This window comes from Chroicocephalus ridibundus, chromosome 3, assembly GCF_963924245.1.
Source record: "Chroicocephalus ridibundus chromosome 3, bChrRid1.1, whole genome shotgun sequence".
In the NCBI taxonomy this organism is placed as follows: Eukaryota; Metazoa; Chordata; class Aves; order Charadriiformes; family Laridae; genus Chroicocephalus; species Chroicocephalus ridibundus.
This window is the reverse complement of record NC_086286.1, coordinates 117,738,898-117,750,758: the sequence shown is the minus strand read 5'-3', so window position 1 is coordinate 117,750,758 and position 11,861 is coordinate 117,738,898. Positions and strand designations below refer to the sequence as shown.

The window sequence follows — 11,861 nt, the reverse complement described above, 5'->3', positions numbered from 1 at the left end:
CGGTCTCCCCGGTCAGCCCACAGATTTCTCTTGAAACGAATTGGGTTTCGCTGTCACGTCTAAATCCTACAAACGTGGCTGGCTTTGGGAGCAGATGCCTTCACTTTTTACGAGTCTCTTGAAGTTGTAACATTCCTAATCGACAGCAGATCTTCGCTGTGGAAAAGCGCAGCGTATTCCCTGCGTGTCAGTGCTAATAGTGGTTTTGTATCCCGTTCCCGGTATTAGGTTCCCCACCGTTACAAGTTGACATAATGCAAATTAGCAAGGGACATCATAAAAATCCATCCGAGAATAAAGGTTTTGGAACAGCATACCCTTCATAACTGAAACAGCAGATATTTAAACCAAATGCACTTAACAAGACAGTTAACCTGAAACTTCAGTTCAATCGCCAGTGGGTTGACAAGTCCAAATATTTTTATTTTTTAACAAATACGTAAATATCAGACTATACGTTACTCAGGCAGCTTTCAGCTGCAGCTCCCAGTAATACTCTGGGATGGAATAATATCCCAACGACCCGCTTTGATTATAAACCATTTTCGCGTGGGAATCTTTTTCTGTGTCTCCCTCCCCCCTAAACACCGAGATCTTTTACTGCCCCTTATTTCGATGGTTAAGTATTTATTTCGGAATGATGGTCTCTGTAACGGCAAGTGCAATTTTTTTTTTTTGTTCCCTTAGAGGCAGCACGTGCAGGTATCATTGCTGCTGTTGTGTTTACCATCTCGACTAATCTGCTACTTCTCTAAAGAGAATTGCGATTTTTGTTTTATTAATGCAGGCGCCCACCCCCAGCTCTACCAAGATTCTTCCCGTGGGAAAAGTGAAAAGTCCAGTTACAAGAGCACATCTCCGGTCTGTCCCTTGGTTTAGGGACACTCGGGGATCTTACGTTCGTGTCCTGACAACAGAACTTGAAAACTATTTTTGAAAATGCGAAGTTATTCGAAGGCATCAATTTACAGAATCGGGCACAGAATCACACTCTCGACATTTAGACCCCCGGAACAGCAATAAAAATGCTAGGCTTTGGATTTGGGATCTCTTTTTTGGGGGGAGGGAGGAGGGGGAGAGAGTAATAAAGAAGAACGAGGGAAAGAAAATAACAGCACGAAATGAGAGAGAACTGAAGAAGCCGGGATGAGGGAACGTCTTTCCTTCGTCTCTGCCTCATAAAAATGCCACTCGTTTACAAAAGGAGGGAACGAAAATCTCTTCGCCTGCCCAAAGCAGTGAGCAGTATTGGACCCCAGAATCTCTCCAGAAATAGGGATGTTTTGGGGATGAAATGGCAGTGCTAGGGCTTGCTTCGCCACGCTACTGTCGTGTATGAACGCTTATTCTGCAGGACGATAATGCAGTGTTTTCTTGTCGCTGTTTTGTTGGGTTTATTTATTTATTTGTTTGTTTGGTTTTTTTTTGTTTTTCCTTCGGAGATGGGCAAAAATCAGAGTAACAACGGCAGTGACATGAACAATAAAATAACACATGTGTGTCCCTGAGCACGGTACCATGTTATCCTGACGGATCTGTCTTCGCTAGCGTATTATATTACCCCGGTTCCTAGGGACAATGTAATACACCCAAGCAATTTTTCCCCCTTCACGGATCTAAAGGAGTGTGAACGGATGGATGAATAGAAAAACAAATAAGCAAGGAGATTATGGCCTCAGGATTAATTATAAAGCACGTTTAACCTTTTTCTTTCGAAGGTTGTTTTGCTTTGCCTGCTTCGCCCGGGTAGTCTGACTCCCCCCGGAGCTAAGGAGGGCTCTGCGGCTCCCGATCCGCGGGACATCCGCGGGACTTCGCACGCCGCGGAACCCCTCCCGGGGCTCGGGGAGAGACCGTCCCGGGCCGTGGGAGGAGGGACGGGAGGAAGGCAGCGAGGTCAGAGACGGAAAGTGGGGTCCGAGAGGGATGCTGGGGGGCGGAGGGGGAGGAAGCGGCGCTAACCCGGGGGTGGACCCCTCACAGGTAAGCGGCTCCTGGAATCCCCTCGCAGGGTCTTCTCAGAGAGGGAGAACAACTTGCGATCCCAAAATCCTCCCGGAGGGAGCAGATCCCTCCCTCCATCCTCCCCCCACTGTTTTTTGGGGTTTTTTTTGGTTTTTTTTTTCCTGCCTTTCTCCCGCTGCCTCCCTGGGCAGGTCCCGGTGAGTCCCGTCCCGCGGCTCGGCGCGGCCAGCCGGGTGCGGAGCGATGCGGAGCGGTGCGGAGAAGCGGGCCGGGCTCTCTCTCTCCCGGAGCGCGCTCCTCCTCCGCGGAGCTCCACCGGGACCCCACACACACCCCACGGGAGGCCGCTCCGCCGCCGGGACCCCGGGGAGATGCCCCGAGGGAGGCTGCGGGAGCCGGGCGGGGCGGTGGTGGCGGGGGACGAGATCACACGTTTGCGGGCTGCGAGCCCCGCGGCTGCTGCGCCTCCAGGAGAAGCGGGTTGAAAAGTTGTTTCTTCCCAGCCAGAAAACTTTCTCCCCGCCTGCGCATGCCCGGAGTCTGGTGGGAGGTTGAGGGGGGAGCTGGGAGGGAGGGGGGGTTGAAATAAGGAGGAGGCTGGAGGGAAGGGATCGGTTCAGTCTGAGCTCGGCTGCTCCCGGGCGCGTTTGCACTCCGGCAGAGGCAGACGGCGCCGGGAGCAGGAGGAAGAGGAGGAAGAGGAGGAGGAGGCGACAGAGCACCTCCGTCCCCATCAGCCAGAGCACCTGGACGCCTGGCCCCGCTGCTCGTTCGGATCTGCCTGTACCCGCTGGAGGAGCAGTGGGGTGGAGTGGGGAGAGAGCTGTGCCCCCCAGGGCAGAGACACTGACCTAGCCCAACCTGTTATTTTTTTTTTTTTTTTTACTATTTTTTCCCCATTATTTTATTTTACCAACTCCAATTTAGCCCAGGATCTTTTAACTGCTGCCAGCGGTGGAGCACAGATCGGGATTAGGTAAATAAAAAGAATAACTCATTTTGTTTGGTTTTTGTTTTGCCAAGCCTCAGGGGTTGGGGATATCGATCCAAACACCTCCTTTTCTCTCCCTCTTTTCTTTCTTTACCCCCATCCCCTCCCACCATCCCCTGGATGGTGCAGAAGTGGGGAAATTGTGGCTCACGTGAGGAAGACTGCTCTCCTCGGGGCGGGCGGAGGGCTGGGGGAAGCCTTCACATGGGGCTCGGATATTTTGCTGCTATTTAAAGATTTGTCTTCCCCTTCCAAAGTTGTTTATCCCCCCTTGCGGAGGACCCGTGTCTTTAACCCGAGCTAAAAATGACACATACGATCTGCAAACCAGAAGCCTGAATGCCCTTTATGGACTTGAAGGTTCAGCTTTTCTCCACTATTCTTTCCTTTTCTTTCATTTTCTTTCCCTTTCTCTTGTTTCTGTTCTCTCTTTCTGTTCTTTCCTTCTTTCTGTTCTACTCCATTTTTAGTGTTTTAGGGTCCGAGAAGCCGCCTCTGTTTCCTCCCAAGGCCATAACAGAAATTAATCTAGTGTTCATATTTGTCTGAATGGATCAAAACAAGTTCAGCGCAGGAAGAGACCGAGCTTCTCTCCAGGCCGAGCCTATAAAGTGTCAGTGCAAAGCCGAGGATTAGGGTATAGTTGTTATAGTTGGCTTTTGGGAGGGAAACTGTAAAAATGGAGCATTTTGGAGCTTACAGTCGCGCTGCGGGAATTACCCGATCAAACGCGAGCAGGGCAGGAGGGTGAGAGCCGCGTCCCGGACAGGTGCATAGGAGGTCCAGTTTAGTAAATCCGAAGCCAACTGAGAAAAAGGGCCAAGCTTTAAATTAGCGCTGAGCCGGGGGATCCTGCGGCGGCAGCACCGCGCTGCTCCGCGCCGCGGCGGGAGCCCGGCTGCGGGACGGACGGGCCGGGGACGCGCTGCGGGGCCCCGCGGGGGTGTCACCCCAAAGGTTTTGCCACCGTGGCTGTGCGCGTTGTGGCCGTGGGAAGCGAGGAGGACAGAGGGAAGGAATCCTTCCTGCCGCCGGGAGAGAGGAAGGACGATTTATTCGTGCGCAGGGGAAGGCACCGGGCGTTTCTCTGGGGAGAGAGCGAGAATGAATCTTCTGCCGGGAGCCTTTTTACACCCGAGGGGATTAAAAAAAAAACAGCCAAAAAACAACAAAACAAAACCACAGGCAAACCGCCCCCAAACCAACCTAAAAACTTCTGCAGGGAGAGGATTGAGGAGCCTGGTCCCTGCAGCCGCCCCGCCGGCACCCACCCGCGCCGCCTCCCGCCCGGCGAGCCCGCCCGTGGCCCTCCTCGCCACGGTCCCGCCGGGAGCAGGGCCCGGGCATATTTTTGTTGTTGTTGTTTCGGATAAATGCTACCCCGGGTAGCGTAGAGATCTCTGGTGCAGTTGGAACCCGGTTATTTATTATTATTATTACTATTATTGCGAGATTAAAATCCGCCGCGTTCGCAACGGTGGTCTGGAGGAACTTGTCAACACCGATTTCGTGATAAAACGTGAATGATGATTTTATAAGGATTGAGCGGAGATATCCAAGGCATATGCTGACTGAGTCCTTCCAGTCCTCATTAATGTTAGCAATTAACTCTTTCACGCTCAATTAGCCCCGAATAAACCTGCTTTAATAGATTCTGCACACTTCGTTAATACTTTGAATAAATCTGTGCTGAACAATGCACTTTATTCCTCAAGAGCACCACGCTCGAATAATGCGAAGCGAAAGGGCAATTTTATTCCTTTCCAGTTAATTTTCCAAACACAGATAAATTGTAAGCTCTATTTCCTCGCTTAAACTGATAGGAAGGGAAAATCTCTTCCCCTCAAAGGGGACAAAATAAGTAGCCGACCTGGTGGCAAAATGCTGCACACCGATGCGATACAGCCGAAAGGACAGGACTACCAAACTTTAAAAGATTCAGGCAAAACAGGGGGACTTTTTTTGACAGATGAATCTGATTGCTGCAGTTTGAGGCTATCCCAAGAATGCAGCATTTTATGCCCACTACTTTATCATGTTTGTAAAAATAAGCAACGTTCTCAGGGTAATTTACCTCCTTCATTCTCCCATGTGGAACTAATTAGCAAACCTCATTATTTATGACTCAGGTATTTAATGTAACAAATATCCCTTTCAAAGGACACATCGGAAATTGATAATTCAAGGTAGAAAGGAAAAATACCGACTAGCCACAAGATTCCTTAAAAATCCATGTAATTTCCCCCCCTTGCTATGCTACCAGCAAAAAGCCGTCTGGGTTTTTCTTTTTCATTTTTTGGCGTGTAGGGGAGGTAGAATTTAATCTGGAAGGTTAAGATTACAATGGTTTCAAGACAATGGCAACTGGACAATAGCATTATCGTATCTTCAAACAGGACAAAGGGTAAGAAAGCTGGAGACAGATGTAGACTTTCAAGTTTATGATCCTATTTTGCAGGGTAAATTTATCTTGGCATGAGTGGGTTTTGTTTCAGTCAGAACACAAGAGGTTTGTTCTTAATTACTCACCGAGCTAGTTTGTGTTAAAAAAGAAAACCCCGCACAGTTTTATTGTGATGGGGGAATTCAAGCAGAGAACTCGCGGGGTCTTCTTCTTTAAAAAAATAAAAATAAAAAAGGAGCCCCGATAACGATCTGTTTACATGAAACAGAATTAAAGGTGGAGGTGACACCGAAATCAAAGAAACATTGATCTCTCTGCGGGCAAGCGGGAGAGCGGAGAGTTACTGTGCCGTGAAACACGTTCGCTTTGATGTCCCGAAAAGAGGGGACTTCTTTATGAAATAGTCTGCTCTTCAGCTATATTTTTGACTATACCGGTCGCACGGAGCAAAAGTGTAGCTTACATTTCTGGAAAAGCGCCAATAAACTTGTAGTAACGTGAACATTCTACTCCCACCTCCCCTTTTCTTATTCTTTTTTTTTTTCCCCTCTATTTCTTTTCCCCCTGTTTTCTTTCTTTTCCTTTTAATTTTCTTTTTTTGAAAAATAGTAAAATTGCTCTAGCAAAAAACCGCAGGCGCAATAGATGCTGTTATGACCCGACTGTATTTCTCCTCGGTTTCTGCCCCCTTCTTCATCAGGGAAATCGAAAGAAAATTTTTTAAATGTTATCAAGCAAGAATTTACCCAAATTGGCATAGTAGATTTTTGCTTATATATTCCGTATTAAATGTTTTCTAAGGATACAAAGAAAGAAAGGGGGTTAAACCCAGAAATTAACTCAGTTTGCAATAGCATGCTTCACGCTTCAGAGATCTAGGGCTACCTAGAGAGGAAAATAGACACAGAGCCGTTGTGACAGACAGAAACAGACATTTCAGGTGCCCGGCCAAGAGTGTTTTCCACGTACTTTGCTCTTGGGGTCATCGATTGAGGCATTTCTGCTTCGAAGTGGACACGCCTAGCGTATAGGCAGCACTAACAAAATAAAAAGCATTTCCCCATTTGAACAGCAAAACAGTCCAGTTGACTCATTGTCCCTAAATAGTTAAAAAAAAAAAAAAAAAAAAAAAAAGGAGGGAAAAGGGAGGAGAACTCAATGTGTGCATTTTTCAATCAGCCACGATCCAAAATGTATCCAATTAAAAAAGGCAAAATGTCACAATCTCTTATTCTGGGTCATTGCGATGGAATTCCTCTTAGGTTTGGGTCTCTCTTCCTGCTGCTGATTTATGTAAAGTGGTGTGAAAGGTGGACCCGGCGTATAAAGCTGCTCAGAGTAAACTTCTCCCTCTCACACCCTCCCAGCCACAGCTCCTCCGTCCAGGCAACAGCCCACATATAAATCAGATTTGTTTCCCTGGTCTTTAGACCTCTTCTGCCACCAGTTTCCACCCCTCCAGCCCAGAGGGACAATTACTGCTCTGCAGCACTTTGCTGCCTGCTTTTCTCCAAAGGGCCTTCACTCTTCACGTGGGGATGAAGTGACCCTGCAGGCTGAGTTCTGCGAGGATCCTGCCAGGATCTTGTGGGGATCCTATGTGGATCCTGCAGGAACCCTGCAACAAACCTGTGGGGATCTCATGAGCACACTGTGTGGACTCTACGGGGATCCTATGGGGATCCTGATGGAGAACATCCCCACTGAGGGCAAATCCCAGAGCTGGCTGGGGGGAAAAGGAGTATAAAATCTGGGCTGTGGGGTCAGGCGGAGGCTCCCTGGGCTGCAGGGATGTGACGCCTCCGAAAGCTGTGGGTGCTGTCTCGCACCCACAAAGAGGGGAAGCTGCGTCCCCACCATTAGCCCTCGGGAGGCATCGCCTGCCAAATGGTTGACAGCAGCCGGGGCTGAATTTGCAGGCAGGGCCAGATGCGCCTCGATGCTGCTGCCTGGTAGCATTTTCTCTTTCGCCTTGTGGGGTGGAACGGGTAGGGATCTGGCCCAGAGGAGAGGCTGGGGGCTTGGTGGGACCCTGAAACGCAGAGCAAAGTGTTGGCAGCCAGGCCAGGGAAGGGCTGCAGCCCTGCGGCCCTGCAGCTGGTGGGCTGGGTGTCCCCATGGGAAGGGTCCCTCAAGCCCTCGCTTTTTTGCCTTTTGAAGGGTTCTAATTAAGCAATTGCCTAGATTAGGATGTGGGCTTGAAGCCAGGCACTTCCCCCTGGGGAGAACAAATGGCACTTCAGATTTGTCACCCAAACTCAGCATTTTCCCATTTCTTTTTTGCAGTACATAAGAGGGAAGGCTGTTGGCTGGTATTCCTCCCCCCCCCAAAAAAATTGCGTATTTTCTTTTTTGAATGAGGGACGATGTGCAGTTCTGAGCACCCAACTGCCTCCACCACCCCAGAGGCAGAGGCTTGGCTGGGGCCAGACCGCAGGGAGCTGAGCGGCCCAGGGGCAGTGAGCTCTCTGCACCTTCTCCCCACGTCAACTCAAGGGTCAGGGCTAAAGGCAGTTTTCATGGACAGACATAGCGAGCAGTATCCCACTATTTTCTAAAGGCTGAGGGTGCCCAGGAAGGGATTTTAAATTCCATGGGAGAAGCCTGAGCTTTGCGGGCCAAAATGGCATCTCTTTGCTGTCCCTGTACAGAGAATCATCGGAGGTCTACCTAGCACAGGGATGCTGTTGGGGGGTGTGTGAATGATTGTGGATGGGGTACAACTTTTGTGTGCAAGGGACGGGGAGATGGAGAGTCTAGAGGGATACGCTCGCAGCCAAGACCTGGTCAGGTCTCTCCGAATCCAAGGCAGCCTTCTCCTGTGGCTTTGGAGAAGGGTGTTAATGAGGGATGAGGTGAGAAATTCCCTCTACTTTTACCTTCATATAAATGCACCCCTCCCTCTTCCCCCCTCCATCTTTATTTTTCAGATCTTTTCCTCCCCTGTTCCCAAAATCCTCCTCCTGAGCGGCCACCATGGGAAGTAAGACCCTGCCGGCCCCAGTGCCTATCCATCCTTCCCTCCAGCTCACCAACTACTCCTTCCTGCAAGCGTTCAACGGGCTGCCCGCCGTGCCCTCTGACCACCTCTCCAACCTCTATGGCTTCAGCGCCCTGCACGCCGTACACCTGCACCAGTGGACTTTGGGGTACCCGGCCATGCATCTGCCCCGTTCCTCTTTCTCCAAAGTGCCCAGCGTGTCAAGCCTGGTGGATGCACGGTTCCAGCTGCCGACCTTCCCGCTCTTCCCACATGTCATCCAGCCCAAGCAAGAGGCCGCCAATGTGACCCTCAAAGCCAAACCCCGCTTCGACTTTGCCAACTTAGCAGTGGCTGCCACACAAGAGGACCACTCTAAACTGGGACAGGCAGACAATCAGGGCTCACCCCCAGGGCTGGGGTCTTTGCTTGAGGTGACTAAACTCTCTCCAGAGAAGAAACCCACACGGGGAAGGTTACCATCCAAAACCAAGAAGGAGTTCGTGTGTAAATTCTGTGGCAGGCACTTCACCAAGTCCTACAACCTTTTGATCCATGAAAGAACCCATACCGATGAACGGCCCTACACTTGTGACATTTGCCACAAGGCCTTCAGAAGACAGGATCATCTGAGGGATCACAGGTAACGACTATTCTTCTCTTCCTGTCCCTTTTTCTGTGTGTATCTGTACTCTCTCGGTTAGCCACCTAGACTCAGGAAGGTGCTTGTACGAAAGGTCACGTTCCTGGCTGGCCGGCAGCTTTCCCTCTAGGTTTTCCTCTGCCGACTGCTGGTGGAAGAGCCCAGATAACTCATTTTGGAAGACAGACCTGTTGTTGTACTCCCTCACCCTGCAAAAATGACTTGCGCAGCCTCCTCCTTAGCTTCCACAGACGTTTTCACCCTCCGTTTGCATCGTCTTATGTCCTCTGCCTTTGTGATCGTTCAGAAGTGTCATGAAGACACGTAGCCTGATGACCCCAAAGTTAGAGAGAAGCTCTTTATCTCTACGAAAGGCATCCTTGTAAGCCTCTGACACCCCCCTTTCTTCTTGCACACACGCGTATGGATGATCACCCGCGTGCCGCACGCTGGCACTCGCGGTTTCAGCAGTAGGTGTAAATAGCTCCAGTGTGTTCTCTGTCAGGTAGGTCAGTGCTGAATTCAGGCCGGTTATTTCTGACATCTCGATTGTTTTTCTCTCCCTAGATATATCCATTCTAAAGAAAAGCCTTTTAAGTGTCAAGAATGCGGGAAAGGATTTTGCCAGTCCAGAACGCTAGCTGTCCACAAGACACTGCACACGCAAGTAAAGGAACTGAAACCTGCCAAACTTAAGTGCTGAATCTCCAGCTTCTATGAACTTTTCCTCCCCTTCAGACTTTACACCAAAATCAGAAGCAGAAACAAAACTTTCAGGACGGGAGCACTGAACTTTGTGTTTTGTTTTTGTTTGTACTTTAAAAAGAGCAAAATCCGCCCCCCCAACTGCCCAAGCAACTGACTTCCTAAGTTGTGGGTGAAAAGATTATTTTGCATTTAAAATATACATGAATGATGCAGAGAGTGCTAGCTGACTTGTGTGGCTTTGATAAACTTTATGCCAAAAGGTGGTGCTCACGTGTTGGACAGGAATCTCTTGAAAACCAAACAACCCACAATTCCCCCCCCCACCGAATCCCAACAAAGAGCCCCAAAATTGTAGCTTCCAAAAGTATTACTTTTTTTTTTTTTAAAAAAAACCCCAACCTCTTATTTTATACTTTTTTTTTTTTGACTGTATAAAGCTTCTTATTTTTACACTTCAGGAAATACAGAGAGTTCCAGAAGACGATTAAGAACTGAAACGGTGGTTTCTCATCACAGCACCATTAGGACAAGGAGAAGGGCAACTTGCAAATCTCATTTGCTAGTTTGTTTTCTTAAAAGGAGAAGAAAATTAATATTTGGAAATGATCTAAATCTCTCAAGTGAGGAGTCCTATTGTGTGCTAGAAAATGCATCCAGATCTTAGACCTGCGGGTCCCCGGTGTGTGGGATAAATCAGTGTTCATGGGACATGGAGACCGATTTTTTTGGCCTTGTGGTCTAGTGCGCTGTGAGGAGGTTTGTAACTTGTGGACTTATTTAAAAAAACCCAGAGGGAAGAAAGATGGCAATATGTCAAACCGACGGTATGCACAACGTGGTTTTAGTGGTACTTTAAAGTCTTCGTGCGTCCTGATGAGAGAGAACAAATCTCAACCTGAGAGCGTATTTTTTTTAAATGCTGGCTTTCTGAACAGTGTATTCAAATTAAGAGACATTCCAATAAGTTTTGTTTATTAAAAAAAAAAAAGTTGTATGGCTGTTTGGCACTTTATGCTGATTATTGGTAATTGACATTTATCACTGGATTGTGTGTGTTTTTTAAGTATTAAAATAAATCGTTATTTTACAGGCAAGTCTGCATGGACTACACACGTGTTCATTTGGTTTCTGGTCTTTTCCCTAGCAAACCCTCTCTGTCAATATTCAGAAAGGGTCTTTTTTTTCTTTGTTTGTTTGTTTGTTTTTGTTTTGGTTTTTTTGAGCTTTTTTTGGTTGTTGCTGTGTTGTGTGTGTTTTTTTTTTTTTTTTTTTTTTTAACTTAACTTGGCATTTCCTCACTGCTCGTTTCTACCAGCCTTGGAAAGTCTGGATCTTTCCCTTATGCATAAGTTTTCCCCTTCCTCTCTTCCTTTTTATCCTTTTTATTTTTCTGTCCTTTTTATTTTTTTCCCCTTTTTTTTTTTTTTTTGAGGCTGACAAAAGTAAACAGATCTGCAGGGAGTCAAATAATTTTGCTGCTAGTGTGGAAAAAAAAAATCGTCTTGGGTAACTAAATCTTGGGTATTAGCTGATAAGATTAGGTGTCAGGAGTGTTATAAAACAAATCAGATGAATAATGGGCAAACTGTTGCTGCTTTCACAGCCTGAAGGCGCTGCGGGGAGAGCCGCCTTCGCACAGCCTTCCCTTCACTTGTCAGGAGCGGGCATTTTTCAGTCGCATCTTCGGCCGGTTCAGCGCTGATGGGGCGGCCTTTGATTCCCGGCAGCTGTCTTAGATCAGAGATGTTTATTCCACTGCGAAACCGCTTTGGATGGAGACGGGGGAGAGCGCTTAGGGCCGGGGGATCCGCCTGAGCCTTTGAAGCGCCTCTTGCCCTCCTTTCTCGTCCCCTCGGCAAAACCAAAACCCTCTCCCCCCGCCTCCGCAAGCCAGTGCCCCCCGCGATAAGAAAAGCCTCCCGCAAATTAGCTCGGCGACGCGTCCCAAGTCACATCGGACCGAGCCCACGGTTCCTGCGCGGCCGAAGCGCGGATGCTTTGACGCCGCAAAAGCCGCTCGGTCCAAAGCGGTTCCTTTTCCCGCCTTCCCCGCTCCGCTTTTAGAACATATTTCTTTATTTGGTCAAGGAATCCTATCAACGACAGGGGAAAAGTTGCGGTTGCAAGTCGTTTAATGTGAGGGGAGAGGGGGAGAAACCTCTCTCCCCCT

At 48.6% G+C, this 11,861-nt stretch overlaps 1 protein-coding gene across 1 annotated transcript; it reads left to right on the top strand.

Annotated features, from left to right (window-relative positions):
- Positions 1–2,607: 2,607 nt before the first annotated feature.
- On the top strand, positions 2,608–10,737 carry OSR1 (odd-skipped related transcription factor 1). Its single transcript, XM_063331235.1, has 3 exons — positions 2,608–2,941; positions 8,291–8,983; positions 9,551–10,737. Exons 2-3 carry the CDS (start codon positions 8,337–8,339, stop codon positions 9,684–9,686), a joined length of 783 nt encoding a protein of 260 aa, XP_063187305.1. The 5' UTR covers positions 2,608–2,941; positions 8,291–8,336; the 3' UTR covers positions 9,687–10,737.
- The last annotated feature ends 1,124 nt before the right edge of the window (positions 10,738–11,861 follow it).

Bases quoted from the DNA above. Each gene is read 5' to 3' on its own strand.
- OSR1 (XM_063331235.1), top strand. From the start codon at position 8,337: ATGGGAAGTAAGACCCTGCCGGCCCCAGTGCCTATCCATCCTTCCCTC. The intron at 8,984-9,550 runs GTAACGACTATT...TTCTCTCCCTAG, and splicing joins GATCATCTGAGGGATCACAG to ATATATCCATTCTAAAGAAA.